This window comes from Theobroma cacao, chromosome 3 (assembly GCF_053813885.1).
Source record: "Theobroma cacao isolate CCN51 chromosome 3, ASM5381388v1, whole genome shotgun sequence".
Lineage (NCBI taxonomy): Eukaryota > Viridiplantae > Streptophyta > Magnoliopsida > Malvales > Malvaceae > Theobroma > Theobroma cacao.
The window spans coordinates 1,592,414-1,613,904 of NC_142641.1; the positions used below are offsets into that span (position 1 = coordinate 1,592,414).

The 21,491-nt window shown below is 31.6% G+C and overlaps 2 protein-coding genes across 3 annotated transcripts; both read left to right on the plus strand.

Annotated features, from left to right (window-relative positions):
- Window positions 1-8,581: 8,581 nt before the first annotated feature.
- On the plus strand, window positions 8,582-14,552 carry LOC18603984 (amine oxidase [copper-containing] zeta, peroxisomal-like). Its single transcript, XM_007036267.3, has 12 exons — window positions 8,582-9,174; window positions 9,828-9,937; window positions 10,076-10,381; window positions 10,531-10,643; window positions 10,750-11,080; window positions 11,169-11,384; window positions 11,493-11,729; window positions 12,035-12,220; window positions 12,310-12,450; window positions 13,432-13,700; window positions 14,017-14,098; window positions 14,191-14,552. Exons 1-12 carry the CDS (start codon window positions 8,907-8,909, stop codon window positions 14,323-14,325), a joined length of 2,394 nt encoding a protein of 797 aa, XP_007036329.3. The 5' UTR covers window positions 8,582-8,906; the 3' UTR covers window positions 14,326-14,552.
- Window positions 14,553-18,753: 4,201 nt separating this feature from the next.
- Window positions 18,754-20,549, plus strand: LOC18603986 (Ribosomal protein L24e family protein). Of its 2 annotated transcripts, none has more exons than XM_007036270.3 (5): window positions 18,754-18,881; window positions 19,315-19,428; window positions 19,798-19,911; window positions 20,017-20,153; window positions 20,234-20,549. In XM_007036270.3, exons 2-5 carry the CDS (start codon window positions 19,348-19,350, stop codon window positions 20,406-20,408), a joined length of 507 nt encoding a protein of 168 aa, XP_007036332.1. In that variant the 5' UTR covers window positions 18,754-18,881; window positions 19,315-19,347; the 3' UTR covers window positions 20,409-20,549. The 2 variants fall into 2 exon arrangements, with proteins under 2 accessions (XP_007036332.1, XP_088660302.1); XM_088804176.1 differs by having other exon boundaries at window positions 18,769-18,901; window positions 19,314-19,428.
- The last annotated feature ends 942 nt before the right edge of the window (window positions 20,550-21,491 follow it).

The window sequence follows — 21,491 nt, forward strand, 5'->3', positions numbered from 1 at the left end:
TTAAAAAAACATATAAACGTGGATGTTTCGTATCTCATTAAGTCAATTTTTTGAAATAATGTGACATGTACACTTCAAATATTCCTCATTATGTAAGCTATTGGACATGTTATTCAATCTATGAAATTTCATCTCACGTTTATTCCATGTGTTATTTCTTTCAAAAATAATATCATCAATAACGCGGTGAAGAATAAAGTAATTAATTATTTTTCGATTCTCTTACCCCAATAAAAGAAAAAGATAAACTTCACGTACGTCTTTTATAATTTCGATTTTTTCCACATTATATCTTATAGTTTCTTTTTGTCTAATTAGCACCATGTCATCCTACAAATATTTTTTATTTTTAAAAGATTAAACTATTAATTTTATCTAATAAATTAACAATCTATATATATATATATATATATAGATGGAGTGTGGCATTATGTACAATTCTTTATTGGGCTTAGAATGCCAGCAAATGACAGGGTAGAATGATACATGATGCTGGCAACAAGCATGGAACATACCCAAGCGTTTGGTGGAGATGAATTCATTGATCCAAATATGGCTTTGGACACATAGATTTTCCAAGTGCAAAAAAGGGACTCACTTCAAAAGTATACAAAAAAACAAAACACAAATGCTTTAATTATTCAGATGAAAACAATGCTGCTGAACTGTAAAGTATATTGCCCCTTTTCTTATTTTTATATTAATAACATAATTATTCTCAGCCCTTGGTTGCAGCTGGATTTCCCTTTCCTTTCCCTCAGGAACCCTTTTTTTTGTTCTTTAGTACATTTCGTATCCTTGTGGGTTGGGGCTGCTGTCTGCTTTTTAGTCAGTTTTGTTAATCTTTTTTGTCACTTCTTTCCTAGTGGCTTCAAATCCATTTCTGATAAGTATTCCTTCTTTTTTTTCTACTCAAATAAAAGGATATTTATATGTATCGTGACAATAAATATCTTATAATCAGATATCTTACATTATTCGATTTAATTCAATAGAATTAAAGTATCTTATAATCGGATTCAAATAAGGTTTAGATAATAAAATTATTACCCCTCACAGAACCGGGTAGTGATTTTAGGATACTTAATACTCGGATTCAACTATAAGTAGTAATTTTTAATTTTACATATATATATATATATCTTTTTATTTATAAATTGCTTATAATTAATATAATACTTACTAAAATTTATTTTTTGTAAAAGTTAATTTTATTTTTTAAATTTAATTATACATTAATAATATACATAAAAATTGATTTTCAAATTATTTTTTATTTCAAGCATGGATTCGAGTTTTGATTTTTTTTCAAATATAAATAATTTGAGTTCGGGTATTAAGTATTTATTTTTAATCGAATTCGAGAAAAATATGAATAATTAAGTTTTAATAAAGTTTGAGTTTAATTAACTCAAAATTAACGGATATTTTACTTGTTGTCAATCCATAGAGAAAAAAACAAGAGTAATGGTGGTATTAATACTAGTAAAGTATTAATAAATTTCTTATAGGGGAATAGATTGGAATTGACTGTTCTTGTTGGGGTGCTAATACTCGCAATGGTGGTGTAGTAGGGTCCATTGAGGATAATGGGATTTTGATGTTTTCAGATATATATATATATATATATATATATTTCATAGTGGTTATCACTCTGTGGACAGCGTGCACATTCAAATAATAATGGAAAGGTCACCCTCCTCTTAATAAATCCATTCCTTTACTTTGCATTTTCTTTTATTATTATTATTATTATTCTTTTTTTAATTGGAAAATGGAAAGTATATTTGGAATTTTTTTTATAAGACATAGCAAATAACAAAATCTAGTTGTCACATCCACTATAAGAATTGCATACCAACCCAAAACTTCAATCCTTAGATTTCGATATTATATTCTCGACAATTATATTTTCGACAATCATTTCACAATAATTACCTTATATTATAAAGCAGTAAATGAGATTTATGAGATAATACGTAAAAGATTATTTTTCATTATGTAATTCAAAACATTTATAAAAAATAATGGTTTATTATATTTAATTATGTGAGAGAGTTTTTATTTTTTTATAATTTGTAAAAAAAAATTTAATTTATATTAACTTTAACGAAAAATTAATTATCATTAAATTCAATGTCAATTGATATTTTTTTCTCTACGTGACATGTGATGTAGTCACATTGCATGTGACATGCTTTCATAATAATTGATATATGACAATGGACATGATTATGTGATCACATCAACTGTCACAATGTCACGTTATTAAGTCATATCGAATGTATCGTGGATAGAAAATGTCAATTAAGATTAAGTCTTATTTTTCGAGTCATATTATATGTAACGTGGATAGAAAATACTAGTTGAAATTAGATCTTTATTTTCCATTACTGAGATTAGGTTTTATGTTTCGAGTCATATCACATCTCATATGGATAGAAAATACTAGTTGAGATTAGGTCTTATTTTCCATTATTGAGATTAGATTTTATTTCTCGAGTCATATTATATATCACGTGAATAGAAAATGTCAGTTTAAATTAAGTCTTATTTTTCGTTACTGAGATTAGGTCTTATTTTTCGTTAACATTAAGGGCCTGTATAGGTACAAATAAAGGATAAATTCAAAATTATTTAAAAAAAAAGAAAAAAGAAAGAACAAGTTTAAAAATAATTTGCCTACTTTATTGGCATTCAAAATTATTTTCATTGAAGTATCTATTTTCAATTATTTCATGTGTGTCGTAGGCTTGTAGCCTATGAATTTTAATACAATACTATGGTTGTAATTGTAGAAATTATTTTAATTTTGACACGTCACAATAAGATGTAACATGCCAAAAACACTATTAAATTAATGTTATTTTTTTTTTACATGCATGTGTCATGTAAAACATGGGCGACCGCATTTCATATTAGAAGATAATCAACATTTATATTATGAAAAGATTTTCAAATTATAATACAAAATACATACACTAAAATCGAAACTTTTACCTTAATCTCCGTAAAAGTAAAAATATAAACAAAATTTTACAGATGGAGGAAGTATATAAGATTTTTTTACGGAGGAAGTATTTACACTACCATTTAATCACAGAGTGCGATCAGATAGACTTGAATAATTAATCACTTAATATTACAAAAAATTAGGGACGGGTAAGTATATAGCATTATTTTAAGGATGTATTTATTAACGAGATGATGATATTTACTTCATCGAGAGTGTATAGAATCTGTTTACCGACAATTTATCAAATATAAACATTAACTTTAATTATTGGACTAATTTTCAAAGATTAGCATTGTGGAGGTAGGTGAGGTAGGTGACTCAGCTCTGATTAAAGCAAAACAATAATAAAACATCATTATCAAGTGGATGGCTAGATGCCCAATTGCCCTTCACCACAACCAAAAAAAAATTAATTATATATATTTAATTAATTAAAAATCATGTTTAAGACATTCTGCATCACTTTCATAATCTATATAGTATATATGGATGCATTGATATTGTCATTTCAACTTTGATAAGTGAGTTTATAATATTATTACTATTTTTTTAAAATTTAAGATTCTTCACATTGACAAGAACTTTGACCTGTTGATGCCGATTCCAACATTGGTAAAATTTTAATATTAATTTTAGATTCTACATACAGATAAAGATGAGTCCACTAAAAAGTGTAGGTTATAATTTTAATTGAATAGTTTTTTTTTATATAGAAGCATATGAAGAACAATGCAAGATCCTTCTCCAAAACAAATCCTTTTTTTAAATTTAAGAACAAATAGAATCATATCTAAATGATCTACCCATTACATCTTTATATATATAATATATATTATGATGATATGGAAAAAATATAAAAATCAAATATATTTGAAAAAATATATGCACAAATCAATTTAAAGATTTTTTTTGTTAAAATTAAAATCTTATAATATTTGATGATTTTTAATTGAAATGTTGTGAAAATAATTTATAATATATGTTGATGCAGATGGGATTTAGATGGAATTCAAGAAACTGGTAAAATTGACTTTAAGGCGAGCCTTTTAATAGATATTATCTTTAAAGCTTATTTCATCCCCATCACTCGGTATATAAAATATGAATAATGCGAATAGCCTTAGAGATACAATGAAGTGAACGTCTAACTTCGTCTTGCACTTTACGAGAGTAGACCGCTAGATACACCCCGACGGTTTAGAAAGTTGTTTTGCCTTAGAGCTTAATTTTTGCAGCAAGTAGATTATAAGGAATTTGGACGTTTTTGTAATTGATGAAAATTTAAGTGTTTATGTTGATAGAACACAATACTTTCCTTGCTCTAGATTTTTTTGTTCTTGTTTTGTTTTTGATATGATGTCTCAAAATGGTTGGCAACAAACCTTTTATATAGACTTGCAAGTATCTCTTCTTCAAGGACATAATCCTTTCATTAAGTAACTATTTTGTCTAAAAAGTATATTTACATTTTGCCAGACACAACTTTTTGATAAAGGTATTATTTCAATAATCATTTTATGAAAAGACAACTATTTATTCCACAAAATATAATTTTTTAGTTATAATTTGAAACAATAACTTTTCATATTTAACTTTTGAGCTATGGTGTATTTTCAATTTGTCTCATAACTTTTAGATGTTATTTATCAAGAGACATAATCATTCACATGAAAACTTGCCTATAATCCAATAGACACATTATGTTACTTTATGTGACATAACTTTTGAATTAAAATAACTTTTCATTATGTAACACAACCTTTGATTTTGAAAATACACAAACAATATAAATATTAATTTTAAGAGTTTTTGGTGTTTTAGAAAACAAAATAAGTAGTATATAAAGCATATGGAGAATAATTCAAGATACTTCTCCAAAACAAAATCATTTTATGTTGAATAAAAATAGATCCATATAATTGTGGAAATATAACTTATTCCGATTACATTAGTAAAAGTTTTCTTTCTTGAGCTCTCTCGAATTCCTAAAATTTAAGGTGTAAAAGTCGTGGATAAGTTCATGAATGACTCTAGTGAACGTCATTACATACGAGAAGATCAAAATATAAATCTTTAAAATTTCATTAAATAAGTATTGATAAGTCGACCTCTAAAACTCACACTAGAAGCAGGGTAGATAATTGTAAACCTATTAATTTGGCTTTAATTAATGATAAGAACATGTAATAGGGACAACATGCTTAGGAAGAAAGAAAGAAGAAAAGTGTACCCAACTAATTAATTACCCAAAAGAAAATTAAAAAAAAAAAAGTCAAAGATGAAAAAGAAAACGAAATTTGAATCTCACAAATTTCTCCCATGTGGAAAAGAGGGAGCTTGTCTTTTAATTACGAAAAGTCAATAATAATACAAAAAAAGGGGGAAAAGGACTTTGAATTATTTGATAATTGATATTTCATTGCCCCTAAAAAAATAAAAAATAAAAATAAAAACAAGTTTGACTGCAAAATCTAGTCTCGTGATGAAATGATTATATTGTTATAACGGTCAAGTACTCAACAAAGTCTCATTCATTGGGTTTTCGATTTTTACATTTTATCTCTTTGAGCACTCCAAGGTGAGCATTTAAATCGGTTGATTGGTTTTAAAATTTTTAAAAATTAAATTAATTAATTTTTTAAAAAAGATAATGGGTGAATTAGGTTGATTTAATTTTAAAAATTAAATTAATTGAACTCTTTTAAAAAATAATCAAATTATAATAAAAATAAAAAATAACCAAACGCAATTTATATTGATTAATTTCATTAATTCAGTTTTTGAAATTTTAATTCTTTTCTTTTTCTTTTACTTGAAGTTTATAGTACAATTATATATTTTGTAACTTGTAGATCTACATTGAATTGGCAAATATATTTTTCTTTATTTTTTTTAAAAAATATTCTTGGTCTTTCTCTAGTTAATAAACAACAATTCATACTTTTTTAATATTTATATTTTAATCCACCTCACAATTAACGTGCAATGACTTCATAAACACGTCTCCAAACAATTATAAATAAGAAAAATTAAATCTTGAATTACTATAAGTTAATAAGAAAAAATTATTACTTTATTGTAGAAGTTCTAAGCTAAAAAAAATCATAAATTATTTTTAAAAATAGAAAACTAGACACGTATTTTTTTTATTTATTAAAGGACTAGACATATTAATGGAAAAAGACCCCCTTATAAAAAGTTGGTGGCCAATCAAATTCTCTTGTAATAATTCCCACATCAAAGGCCAATCTCATAGATAAATGGTAACTTCTAGAAATGATAGTGGGTATTTAATTTCCTATTGTCAAGAGTTATCCGGCTCGATTGTATGGAGTTAAGGTATCTTATATTCAAATTTGAAACGAGTTTGACTAGAATGTTTGTTTTTCATCTCCAGTTCATATAGGGTACAATATCACTTATTGGATAATCAATATTCGAAGTCAATTATTTTTTTTGGAATGATGTCAAGTACCTGTACCCTAAACCTATTGATGTATATACCTTATAAATGTTTGTGAGGAGAATCAAACATCAACAACTCACCTTTACAAACTAATAACTTTGCCAGTTTAACTAAAAAACTGAATATTTGATAAGTTCATTTAATGAGTAGATTTATCTAATCTGATTAACTAAAAAATCGAATATTTAATGAGTCCATCTAACAGTGGACTCATCTAATCTGATTAACTAAAATACTGAATATTTAATAAGTTCATTTTAAAGAGTAGACTTATCTAATTCAGTCGATTAAGGTTAAATTAATAACTTTTCAATATTATTAGATTGATTTTTTTTAGTTTAAAAGTTATTATGAAGTTTTTATGAAAAATAATAACTTTTAAAATTAATCTAAAACTGTATGGTAAATTTATTTTTATAAGTTTTTTTTAGTAAATAAGTTGTTTCTAATTTCAGTTAAAATTATCACAAAGAGTAATATTGAGATTATTTTTAATAGATGTGGACATTATTATCAAAAAGAAGAGAAAGCTCTTCTTTGAAGCTTTTTCTTAAATATTAATTCAATATTTATAAAGTTCGAATATATCTATTAAAAATAGAGTTTGGATATAAATACCTGAAAGCTATCGAGTAACTAATTGTTGTCATTCTTAATTGATTCCTACCTAATATTTGGCCAATGTAAAGAGGTATAAAATTTCTTATTCAGCTTACAAGGTAAAGGGAAAAAAAATAAATACAACCTTAGAGCCTGTTTGACCTGATTTTTTTTTTAATTTAAAAGTTATTATGAAACTTTTATAAAAAATAATAGTTTTTAAAATTAAGTTAAAATTATTCGGTAAATTTCTTTTTATAAGTTTTTTTTATAAATTATAATTTTAGTTAAAATTATCGTAAAATGGTATTTTTTTTGAGAGGGTAATATTATAATTATATTTAACAGATGAAAATATTTTTGAAACAAAAATATTTTTTTTTATATTTTTAAAAAAAGAGTAGAAAAAGCTCCTTACAGGATCTTTTTCAGAAGTTTTTTTTTAATTTTATTCTTTAAAAAAAGTTATTTTTTTAAATTTTTTTTTAAAATTTACGTTTGATCTGACTTTTATTTTTAAGAAGTAGATAAATAAAAAAAAATCAAAACAAACAAGTACTTAATTAATTTTGTTTAATATCTTATCACCTGACGGTTTCAGGGTATCCTAAACAATGACAGCAAATTATTAATCAAATATTCCCGATTCTCAATCATCAGTTACAAGCCAAAAAAGAAAAAACCAAAAGAGAAGGAGAAGATGGGCCGTAATTGAATATGACAGAAAGTAAAAGTCCTTATAAAGAAATATGGAAAAGTTGTGTGGCCTTATCAGGCTAATATCAGAAAATATTTCCGGTCCATATAAAATGTACATTAACACAAGCAGATCGTCCTATCAGTGTATCACCCCCACTTATCTCCTTTTTTGGGTCCCCCTCATAACAAGCCCCCCAAATCTCAAACAATAAAAAAAAATAAGTAGACCCCCCATCCACCCATTTCCTTTTCTCTTTCTCTCTCCTAATTTTAACCTTATCCAGCCAAAAAAAATTCAATTTTTTAAAAAATTTATATTTAACTCGTTATTTATATATAAAATTTATATATTATCATTTAATTATAAAATGATGTATCATAAATAATCGGTGTGATCTCGAGTTGTCGATACTTAAGTTCGAAGAGCTTTTTTATATCAATTAGTGTGAATTATCAACTTTTTTAGTAAGCATCTTGTTTAAGAGTTATTAGGACGAGTATTAATCGATTTAAATTAAAATAATTAAAATTTCTCTCTTTTTCTTAATTTTACTTTTGAAAGAAAATTTGATTTTAAAAATTAAATTATATTTGATGCTTTGTCTATATATATATATAATATTTTTACATTATCGTTTATCTCAAAATAAAAATTTATTTATAAAATTTTAAGATGAAATTAAGATATATACGGTTAAAAAGCCAAAAAGGACAGATAGATGGAGTGAGATCGATGCACGTGGTTGCCCGTACTTTCTCTTATATATACATAAAGCCCTTCCCTGCCCTTTTCTGTCCATCTCTCTCTCTCGCTCTCTGCAGTCTCCCCCCCATCACTGTGTCTTTCTCTTTTGTTTTGTTTCGCTCTTTAATATTTCTTTTGCGTTTTTTTGTCTTTATAATTACAGTTTATTTGCCGCTCAAACCAGCTCGTAACGAATCTGCGATCAAAAGCTTGTTATTCCTGTATCGTTTTTTGTTATATCGGAAGATTCTTGAAGGTTGTTTGAACTTCGGAGAGAGAAAAGAGAGAGAGAGAGAGGGAGAGCGAAAAATTTGCTGTATGTCAGTAGATTGTATTGAGACTTACTGCGGTGGATTTGGCGAGCTTGCGAACCCTTTACAATGGCCTCAGCTAAGAAAAAGGCGACGCTTTTTTCATCTGCCTCTTCCTCTCCCTCCTCCTCCTCCTCCCCTTCTTCGTGTTGCGCAGTCGACTCTGCTGTTTCCGCCGCGCCCGCCGCTGCCGCTGCTGCCAATGTGGTGCAGGAGTGGACCGTCGCGTCTAGGGATCGCCGCGACGATCAACGCGCCACCAAAGCTGCCATGGCGTCGTTGATTCACCCCGTTGATTCTCTTCCTGATACTTCCACCGCCGCTCCTTCCACCAAAGGCAACTCTCTCTTTTTCTGTCTCTCGTCTATATGGTTGTAAGAAATGTGTTAAGTCTTTCGGATGATCTTCATATTAGATCGTGTCGGTTTTTACATGTTACTGTTATGATTTTCTCTTTCGATTATTTCATTTTATTTTTCAGATTTTTTTTTGGATTTACTGCATGATCTCGTCCCCCGTGGATTAATCATTCGCGGATATCATTAATTAGAGTCTGGATAAAGATTGATCTTAGACTGTGATTTTTTAAAATTTAAATATGGTTTTCATTTGTGTCAAATGCATGTGTATTTCTTTTTTTCATTGTTATTCTGAAAGAATTTGGAAGTGCAAGACTTCTTGGAAAGAGGACGATCAGTTAATGACTTCGTGCTTCACTTTGACCTTTCATTTTTATTTATTTTATATCTTTCTCTGCTGCTTGTTGACTAATTTCTTTTAACTTATGTATTTTCTTAAGAAAGAAAAGAAAAAAAAATAAAATGAATAACCTGAACAAGGTTGTGTTTAATTCAACGTGTTTGAGAGTTATGCTGGATTGCTGGTATTTGAATATTTGGCACTTTAGGTCTTCAATTGCCGATGTGGACATAGATTTTTCTCTTTTTTCATTTTTTTGGGTTCAATAAAGTTGTGGCCTTGATTGTGCAGGGATCCAAATTTTGCCGAGGGCTCAAACCAGCCATCCTTTGGACCCGTTATCTGCTGCTGAAATCTCTGTTGCAGTTGCTACTGTCAGGGCTGCTGGAGCCACTCCCGAGGTTGCTAATTTCTTTATAATGGCTCTCTTTTATGTCCTCCATGATGTCAAATTTAAATAATTGGTTCTACGATTTGTTGATGTTTGTATATTGTTTGAAATATTGAGCTAAGTAATATTCCATCTTTTTTTCTTTCAGGTAAGAGATGGCATGCGCTTTGTTGAAGTGGTTCTTTTGGAGCCAGACAAGCATGTTGTTGCTTTGGCAGATGCGTATTTCTTCCCACCTTTCCAACCCTCTTTACTTCCCAGGACCAAAGGTGGTCCGGTGATCCCTACCAAGCTCCCTCCGAGGCGAGCTAGACTGATTGTCTATAACAAAAAGTCTAATGAGACAAGTGTATGGATTGTTGAGTTATCAGAAGTACATGCAGTAACTCGAGGAGGACATCACAGGGGAAAAGTAATATCATCAAAAGTAGTTCCAGATGTTCAGCCTCCTATGGTACATCTTTTTCTTGCCATTGACATTTTTGCTTTATATTTTAGAATTCTGGACTTATTGCAGTTTAGTGAAACTTCTTTTATAGAGAATTATACTGTGTGAAGGCATTACAATTTCACATTTGCTTCTCATTTTTGAACTCCTTCCAGGATGCTATGGAATATGCTGAATGTGAAGCCGTTGTAAAAGACTTTCCTCCATTCCGAGAGGCAATGAAGAAGAGGGGTATTGAGGACATGGAACTTGTGATGGTTGATCCTTGGTTGGTTAAATCTGCATCTCATTTGTACATGAAATAATTGCCTCAAACTTTTATTTGTCTTGTTCTCTTGTACTTATACTTATGGGTTTACATCCATTTGCGACAGGTGTGTTGGTTATCATAGTGATGCTGATGCTCCTAGCAGAAGACTTGCTAAACCACTTATATTCTGTAGAACAGAGAGTGACTGTCCCATGGAAAATGGCTATGCCCGCCCTGTTGAGGGAATCTATGTACTTGTTGATATGCAAAAGATGAAGGTGATTGAGTTTGAAGACTGTAAGTTTGTTCCCTTACCTCTGGCTGATCCTTTGAGGAATTATACTCCTGGAGAAACAAGAGGTGGTGTCGATCGAAGTGATGTGAAACCCTTACAGATTGTTCAGCCTGAAGGTCCAAGCTTTCGAGTTAATGGGTGCTTTGTAGAGTGGCAGAAGGTAGGTGTGGATTTGTTCAATTAGTTATATTTCTTGCTAAATTCAGAAACTCATCTAAATGGTCTCCTTATTTGTCTGTTGTTGGCAGTGGAATTTCCGTATTGGTTTCACCCCAAAGGAGGGTTTGGTTATATACTCTGTTGCATATGTTGATGGTAGTCGAGGACGAAGGCCTGTTGCTCATAGATTGAGTTTCGTGGAGATGGTTGTGCCTTATGGGGATCCAAATGATCCACATTACCGGAAAAATGCTTTTGATGCAGGGGAAGATGGCCTTGGAAAAAATGCACATTCATTGAAGAAGGTTTAACAATTATTCTGTGTGCTCTTTATATTTCAAAATTTTGGAATTTATATAGTGCTCTTTTTTTTAATAAAGTTTAAATTTGTACAAAAAAATTTGCTGTTATAGGGATGTGATTGTTTGGGCTATATCAAATACTTTGACGCTCACTTTACAAATTTCACTGGAGGTGTTGAAACCATTGAAAATTGTGTCTGTTTGCATGAAGAGGATCATGGGATTTTATGGAAGCATCAAGATTGGAGAACAGGTTTGGCAGAAGTTCGAAGGTCTAGGCGGCTAACAGTGTCTTTCATATGCACTGTTGCTAACTATGAGTATGGATTTTACTGGCACTTTTATCAGGCAAGTCTAGTGGCAGTTTCATGTATGCTTAATGCTCTTGCCAAGATGGAATGTCTACTATATCATTTTAAAACTGAAAAGGGTTTTCTGTTGGAAAAGTTAATAGAAGTCTTAAGGGGCATTTAGGGAATTTGACTAATGAATCTTAGCTGTGTTTCATTTAAGTAAGTTGTTTGCATCTTTTTCCTCTCTCAACCCTAGTGTAAAACTGCAATCAATATTCTTCTTGGGAAGTTTTTATGTTGGTTGAACTTTGTATGCTCCTTGAAGGTCTTGCTTGACTTGTTAGTCATTGGTCACTACAGGATGGAAAGATTGAAGCTGAAGTTAAGCTTACTGGAATTCTTAGCTTAGGAGCATTGCAGCCTGGAGAATTTCGAAAATATGGTACTATGATTGCCCCAGGTTTGTATGCACCAGTTCATCAACACTTCTTTGTTGCTCGTATGGACATGGCTGTTGATTGCAAACCTGGTGAAGCTTTCAATCAGGTATGTTGTCTTGAATTTTGCAGATTAGTATTTGCTGAGTTCCTAAAATCTTCACTATAATCTATAACATAATCTCTACTATTTCCTAGGTTGTTGAGGTTAATGCAAAAGTCGAGGAGCCTGGGGAAAATAATGTTCACAACAACGCATTCTATGCGGAAGAGACACTGCTTAAAACTGAACTGCAAGCAATGCGTGATTGTAACCCCTTCACAGCTCGCCATTGGATTGTAAGGACTACTTATCTTTGGTGTCGAATTGGTTGTATGTGTTGCTTGTTTGGGTTAACTGTTCTATTCCTAGTATGCCTTGGGAGTTCCTTATTATCAGTGGTGAATTTCGACTCTCTGATTTTATATATAATTGCTTTCATGTAATGCATAGAAATACTTATCTTTTATGTTCTCCACATATTTGTAGCGAGTGACTTTTGTTTTTCCTTCCACACAAAGTGAGTCTAGTATTCTTATTGTCACATGCTTTCTAGTAATCACAATGAACTCTCTCCTTCTCTCCCTCCATGTGTGTATTTCTGTTTCCATCAGTTCTTGTGGAAAATATCTTCTGTCATCTGGTTTTCAAACTCTTGATTTAGTTTTCATCCATTAATTTGCAAACTTAAAAATATTCAATGAACTTGTTACTTTTCTGGAAAAAAATGTTGCTTTTATTTTCTTGTTGATTGTGAGTTCTTTTAGTCCTCAGCTCACCTTAAAACTCATGTATTTCTGGAAAACATTCTAGCTTATGGCTGTGAATTGTCTTTTTGACGTGTAAATTTTGGTTTTATTTGTATCACTATTTGCTTATAGCTTCATACTTACTGCATCCTGCATGTTGTTTTAGTGGTTGATTGCACTAAGAACGAACATATTTACTGTTGGACTAAGTATTTTATGGGTGTGCTTCAACATACAAATGAGATCTGCTTAGATTGGGGGTTTTGACTCTGGTTATCCTTTACCAGAAATAAAAGTAATAGTGATCTGTCTTAGAGTGCATGTTTTAAATTGTTTATCATTTGTGAGTTGTGTGTCTGAGTATGCTGATGAAAGCTAAAGATGTTTGGTATGTGACTTGTTCTCCTTTATATCTAAAATTGTAATGTCGCAAGCTCATTCATGCCTTCCCTTTTATGTTATAAATGAGAAATTTATGTTCACGTGCTCAATTTTAATTGTGAATGCATATGTTGCTGTAACATACTCCAGGTGAGGAATACTAGAACAGTAAACAGGACTGGTCAATTGACTGGCTACAAACTTGTACCTGGTTCGAACTGTCTACCTCTAGCTGGCTCTGAGGCTAAGTTTTTAAGAAGAGCTGCTTTCTTGAAGCATAACCTTTGGGTTACACGGTATGCTCCTGATGAGATGTTTCCTGGGGGAGAGTTTCCAAATCAAAATCCTCGTGCTGGTGAAGGATTGGCTACATGGGTTAAGCAGGATCGTCCTCTAGAGGAAACTGATATAGTTCTCTGGTTGGTTGAATTGTTCTTTCTTTTCCATTTATTATTTTGTTATAGAAGCATCAGTTTTACACCCTTTATGCCACACAATTGCTTGCATATAAACCATTGACGCGATCTCAGGCATTATCCATGTCGAGTTAATGATGATGAACATGGTTTGTACTCTTCTTTAAAATTCGGGGTTTTGAATGTTTTCAAAATCTTCCAACAAACAAATCAAAATATATTTTTCGCTAATCTGTTTTACTTTGACAGACCATTCTGAGTTTAGATTTATTTGAATGTTATTATTTGATTGATGATTAAAGAAATGCATTCACTGCAGGTATGTTTTTGGAATTACCCATGTCCCTCGATTGGAAGACTGGCCTGTTATGCCAGTGGAGCACATTGGTTTCATGCTAATGGTAACCATTTCCGCTTTCACCACCAAAAACTTAAGCCCTTTCTATTAATAAAATTATGTTGATATATTGGTGATCGTTGTTTGTGATTGCAGCCGCATGGATTCTTTAACTGCTCTCCTGCTGTGGATGTCCCGCCCAATGCCTGCGAATTGGATACCAAAGACAACGAAATTAAAGAAAACGTGGTACCCAAGTCTACTCAGAATGGTCTGCTGGCAAAGCTCTGAGGAGGGAGGTGTGCTACATCTCTAAACACATTCTCTCTTTTTTACTCTCGGAACATTCCATCCTTGAGTGTCTGTAGAATTTCCATCTATAAACCGTCTGCTAAATTTGTTCCTGTTTCTGAGTGTCTTCTCTCTCTGTGTACAAGGATATGTTTGAAAGGTTTGCTATGAATATTTATTGTATTAGTCTACACATGGAGGAATGTTCCACCATGTGCTGTGAGAACGTTTTCTTGGCCTTTTTTTTTTTATTTATTTTTCAAAAAAGAAATCCGGTCATGTCTTTTTCTTTTTTAATTTTCTCGTGCTCCTTTTTTTGTGAAGTTGAAAGGCAAAGCACGCTTAGAGGAAGTGTCGCGAAGCCATAATGAAAAAGCTATCTCTCAAACTGATTTTGACTCCTTATCTCATCTTTTGCTTTTAGGAAAACAATACTTTTCAACTTTTCCTGCTTTATTAGCACTCGAACATTTTGATTCATCTCGATTTATCTTGTGTCTAAATAGTAGGGTTAAAATTTTTTTTTTCAATTAAAAAAATATTTCATATTTTGATAATTTTAAGTAAAATTAATTGTATAATTATTTATTTTAAAAAAAAGAACTAATAAATTATTGTATAAAAACAATTAAAATCACAAAAAACAATAATAGAATTTGTAATTAGAAAAAAAAATGAAACTTTGATCATAAGAATCGAATAACATGATTTTCTTTAGGTGGATGTTTCATTTAATGCAAGGAATTTTAAATAGTTTTATTCGATTATCGAAATAAAAACTTGTGAGTTTATATTTATTGGACTGTGAATGTATAAATTCGATACATTATCAGTTGATACATGGATAATAAATTTAAAAATTATTAAAAATAAATATTTATAATTTTAAAAAATATTTATCTTAAATAATTTTTAAAGTTGTATTTATATTTATGCGATAACAGCCTGTGATTAAATAATAGTGTATGAGTACTCTATACTAACTTGAGACTTATTTATCTAATTATTATTATTATTATAAATTTCTTTTAAAATATAGTTGTAATTTAAACTCATCAGAATGTAATTTTGTTATCATGCAAATACTTTTGTAAAATAAATAAAATGAATAGACTTCAAATTTGGGCTTCAAAGCAATTAAAAAACATTAATTTTATTAAATGGGCCAATACTTAATGACTTAAAGGCCCAGCCCAACCCAAGTTTTCTTCGTCTCCCTTTTCCCTCCGCGCCACTCCCGAATTCAGTATGGGACCAAAACGACGATGGTCTCGCGATAAAGGGGCTAGCCTTACTTGTCTCTACTGAAGAGGGAGGGGTTGTGATTAGGGTTAGGTACTAGAATGATGAGTGAAGATACAGGTGAGTCCACAGAAAGTCAAGAGCAATTTTTTTGGGGTGCGAAGGTTCGGGTTGTGCATTTCACCTTTGATCAAGAAGCTTCAAGAAAGGAGTTGGCTCGTGCCATTATCATGCACGAGTATCCCTTATCCATTGTCGATGATGTTGGATTCAGGAAGTATTCAGCTAGCCTCCAACCTCTATTCGAGGTGGGCTCTCGCAAGACTCTTGAGGGCGATATCCTTAAAATTTATGATTTCGAGAAGGCAAAATTGAGAAATGTGATTGAAGGCTTGAATACCCGTTTTGCAATCACTACGGAAATGTGGACTTCAAAGGAAAAGAAAGGGTACATGTCTGTCATTGCTCATTACATTGACGACTCTTGGGTGTTGCAAAGTCGTATGTTGAGGTAATTGGTTTTGCTTCTTGTTTTTCATCCTAATATATGACTATTTATCAGTTCTGTGTGATTTAATTGTTTTGTTGGAACCTATTTAGGTTCATTTATGTGCCCATACCTCGCACTATGGATGTTATTGCACAAAATTTGATGGATGCTTTGATGGGATGGAACATAGAGACTAAACTTTCCACTATCACAGTTGAGAATTGCACTTCTGGTGATGGTATGCTTTCTATTATAGTGGATAAGTTGAGTAGTTCACTCTTACTTGATGGGAAAATTGTTCATGTGAGATGTTTTGCACATGTAGTGGATCTTGTTGTGAAAGATGGGTTGTCTTTAGTAGAAAATGCAATTGAGAGAATGCGTGATAGTGTAGCATTTTGGTCTGCCACTCCATCAAGAGTGGACAATTTTGAAGCTGTGGCTCGTCAAGCAAAGATTTCAAGTTTGAACAAGTTGGGTCTTGATTGTAAAACCTGTTGGAAGTCAACTTATTTGATGCTTAAAACAGCCATATGGTACAAAGACCTTTTCCCAAAATTATTACTGAGGGATGAACACTACACTTGTGTACCTACTGATGATGATTGGAAGATGGGAAAGAATATTGCTGAAAAGTTGGCATGTTTGATTACGCAACTAAGTTGTTTTCTGAAACAAAGTTTCCTACAGCAAATTGTTACTTTAGGAAAATTTGTCAACTAAGAATTGCATTGGTGAAATGGGCGAAAGATGATGATGTGGTTATTAGTTCAATGGCAATTAAAATGTTTGAAAAGTTTGGGAAGTATTGGAATGTTATTCATGTTGGTTTGGCTGTGGCAGCTGTGTTGGATCCTAGGTATAAATTGAAAGCAGTGGAGTTTTATTTTCATCGAATATATGGTGATAATGCACTGCTTGAAATTGAGAAAGTGAAGAGAACTTGTTATGAATTGCTTCACGAGTACCAACGTAAATCACATGTTTCTCCTACTTCTTCCCAAGCATCATCTCTTCAAGTTTCAAATGGTCCTACTTTTGACTCGGAGGACATACCTTCTGATTTGATTGCCTTTCTGAGTGAGTCTTCTACTAATGTGGATGTCGGTTGTGAGTTGGATCATTACTTGGATGAACCTATTTTGCCATGGACTCGAGATTTTGATATTCTTAGTTGGTGGAAAACAATGGGGATAAGGTTTACTACTTTGCAAAAGATTGCTAAAGATTTTCTTGCTATCCCTGTTTCCACTGTTTCATCTGATTCAACCTTTGGTACTAGTGGGAGGAGGGTGGTTAGTCTTCATCGAAGTAGGCTACATCCCAACACTTTGGAGGCATTGATGTGCTCACATGATTGGTTGTGGAAGAGCAGTGAAGTAGAAGGTAATTAGATATCTAAGTTTACATCAATACTTTAATGAAATGAAAAATATCGTCTCACATGAAACTTTTTCAAATCTTTTTTTTATGTGTCGATTCTTGTTCATCAGCAGATTCCAATTGTTTGTGCATTGCTGATGAAGATGAGGAGGGCTGAGAAGTTTTTCCGAAATCGTACATGGAATGAAATTGTAGGTAAACAAATTCCAGTTGATGAGTAGGTTCAAATTGTTAGTGCTAGAATGAGATGAGAGCCTTGAGCCTTCTTTGGATAATTGAAATTGCAAATTGTAGGGAAACAAATTCCTATCATCATATTTGCAAACTTTGTCTACTTTTTATCTCTGCTTAGGATTTCAATTATATGCCTATCTTTTCATGGTTTTTTATTTGCCTAAATCATTTCATGGTTGATATTTATTTTTGATATTTTATTTCATATTCAATTTAATGGTTTTTTTTTTGGTAAAATTGGCGAGTTTACCAAAGTGAATTTTCAGCTTGGGTCAAGTCGGATCCGGGTTTTTAAACCGATATCCACTAAATAAACAATTTCAGATAATTAACGAATATCATTAAACAGTTTCGGTTAGGTTGCAAATACTTATGATAGTTTTAATCGGTTTCGATTAGGTTTTGGATGAATAATATGAAATAAGTGGGTACTTTATTTGCCCCCATTCTTGTTTAGGAACAATAACCTTTCAAATTTTCCTTCACTGCTCATGCAAAAAAAAAAAAAAAAAAGCTTAATTTTCCTTTATTCTCCTTCAAATGGAAAAAGTTAAGGCAAACTGAGATGAAGCTAAACGACTGGAGTAGGTTTCTTGAATTTACTCTTTATTTTTTGTACCTGCAAACGGATGTAGGTCATCGGTCGAAAAATTGAATCACGTAAAAAAATTAAACTTTGTCATTTTGTTAATAAATTTAGAACATAAATATTCATAATTTTAAGAATATTTATCTTAAAAAATTTATGAATTTTTAGTTTTACATACATATTCATGAGAGGATTTATATTTGATGTAATCATCAAAATGTTTCATCTTATTCAATAGATAAAATTAAAATTTTTTATGAATTTAAAATTAAATATTATACAATTGACAGTATATCTAATATAAATTCAAAATTTATTTATTTAGTAATAAGCTCATCCGGTAATATTTTTGTGATGACAAACGCTAAATGCCTTCAAATTTGGGCTTGAAAGCAAGTATTTAATCTTATAAAATGGGCCAATGTTTATTGACCCAAAGGCCCAGCCCAAGTAATTGCCCTAAACTCGTTCTTATTCATTACGTCTATGCCGCAGCTCCTCTTCTTCTTCTAAACTGCTAAACCCTGCCGACTTACCCTCCTTCTCCCTCCGCCTCGCTCCCAACATTTCTCGGAGTTCAGGCTCCGATCAAAACGACGGTAGCTTCACGATACAGCGGTTAGCCTTACTCTTCTCTCGATGAATCCCTTTCTTTTTTCTTCTTTTTCTCTCTTTTTTTTTTAACTCCTATGTTTTTGTTATTTTTTCTTCATTTTTTTTAGGGTTTAGGTACTGAAGAGAGAGGGGGGTTGGAAATTAAAATTATTATTTTTACATATAATTAAGATTCGCTTGGATGATTATAAATAGCTTGAATTTCTTCTTTTTTTTTTTTTTACTAATCTGCAATGATAAACCCTAAAGCTGGAAAACTAGAATTTGAGAAACGGAAGGGTCATTATGCTTGATTCTGTTCTCATGCTATTTGTCAGCTTAAGTATCCTTAAACTTGTTTAGCTTGCAATGCTATTTAGCTATTGGTAATTAGGTGATTGTTCTTCTCTTTTATGACATGATTTTCACAATGTTGCGATTGTCATTTTCTTTTCAGGGAATTGAATTTGTATCTTAATTTGGGAATAAGATGAGATTAGAGAAGTGCTGGTTTTGTTCCTCCACCGTATATCCAGGGCATGGTATTCAATTTGTTCGCAATGATGCCAAAGTAAGTGATTCTATTTTTATGTTCTATGAATTTATTTTTCCTCGTTTTGTTTCGTTTCCATTTGAATGTTATATTGCTTTATATCTTCTTTATTTGATTGTTCTTTTTATGCATGTTTATTGTCTTATAATGCTACATATTTAAGCTCGTTTGCTTTATATGCTTGTGCTATGTGTCAGCAGCCTGAGTTTATATGTGCTAGTATATGTTTAGCAGTGTCAAGATATACGCCAGTTTTAGCCAAAATTTGCAGTGTTAAGATCATGCCAGATTAGAGGCATCAATTAATCATTTAACCAATGTTCCCTACTTGATGTTGTTCTTGCTGTTTGGCATGTCTTTAGTTTCTGATGGTCCAACCTTTTGTAGATTTTCCGTTTCTGTAGATCCAAATGCCACAAGAACTTCAAGATGAAGAGGAATCCGCGCAAAGTGAAATGGACCAAGGCCTACAGGCGTTTGCACGGAAAGGACATGACTCAGGTAAAGATGGGCTTATCTAGTTTTATTGCACTTTTTGTTGCATTTCTGCTATGCTTAAACAAGAACAACTGTATAATATCTGTTTCTGTAATGTTCTTTTTCCAGGATTCAACATTTGAGTTTGAGAGGAAGCGTAATAGGCCAGAGAGATATGATAGAAGCATTGCAGAGAATACCCTTAAGGCCATTAAAAAGATTGCTAAAATCAGATCAGACAGGTCTTCTGACCACATCAAAAACAGGTTGGTTTCCTTTCATTGCATGTTAAAAGATATTGAAAGACGCTGTTTACTAAATGACCCATATTTTAATCTCTTTTCAGGCTTAAGACAGGCAAAATCCAAAGGCAGAAAGAAGCAAGAAAGCAATTGGAGCAGGACATCCACTTGGTCAAAGCCCCACTTGCACTTGCACAAGACTCGTCTCTTCGCCTTCCAAAAATCAAAGTCAATGTCTCCCAAACACAAACGGAAGAGAATCAGCAAATGGAAGAGTGAATCCGGTTCTGTTCTACCCCCGCCTAGTTTTTATTCATCTTCTTATGCTTGCAACTCCTCATTTAAGTATCAAGCGTTTTGTGTTGTGTGGATACGAATGCTGTCCGAAATTTTCAATAGCATATCTACATATTATTGATCTCTCTCTTTCCATCTAGTTCAATCATAGTAACTCATCAAAAACTAATTGTTGTATCCATGTTTTGCTTATTACGTACTTCCAACGAAATATTCGACCCTGTGTAGTAGAACATCGATATCCTGATCTGGACTTTTCGTCTTTTTCCAATTTTGGTATATGTCTGTCCTTGTGGAGTGGGGGTGGTGGGGTTTTTCATTTTCTGTACTCCCACTATTCTTTTCCCTGCATTGATGCTGGCCTTACGAGTTTAGGTCACAAAGTACAAGTAGGGTTGAGTGGGTGCATTGCTTGGACCTCCATGGGGCACTTGTATGAGGCGGAGAAGCTTGTGACCAGACAGCCAAAGCGTATTGCCCACAGAAATTTAGGTGCAATGCTACAACTTACCCCAATTAGTCGTTACGTCTCAAATTTTGAACTTTGTCCTTGTACTTGATTATATGATTGTGCTTTTTGGATTCAAATGCCTATGATTGAGTGATTATTGACAGATGTCACTTCGATGGACCATTGGCCAGATGTTACTGGCCCGATCGACACAAGTAGTGACGAGTATGATTCAGTTTAAATTGAAATAAATTATTTTGGCTTCTTTTTTAAAAATTTTTTAGTATTAATAGGTTAAAAAATGTAATTTATTTTGTTATATTTGTTTGATTTTTTGTGTTTAAAATTTATAATAAATCAATCGAAATATTAATCATTAAATGTTGAAATATATTATATATAAATATTATTAATAATTTTTAAATATATGTAAAGAATAGCTCAAATATATAATTGAAAATAGAGTTAAAAAGTACTTGTCATTCAGTTGTTTTGGATAATTTTTTGTTATTGTTGGTGGGAGTTTACTTTAAAAATACTGGTCATTGACTAGACTGCGCACTCAGCTCTAAGACTCCATAACCGGAGCACTTAATCGCTAGCTTTATACCATG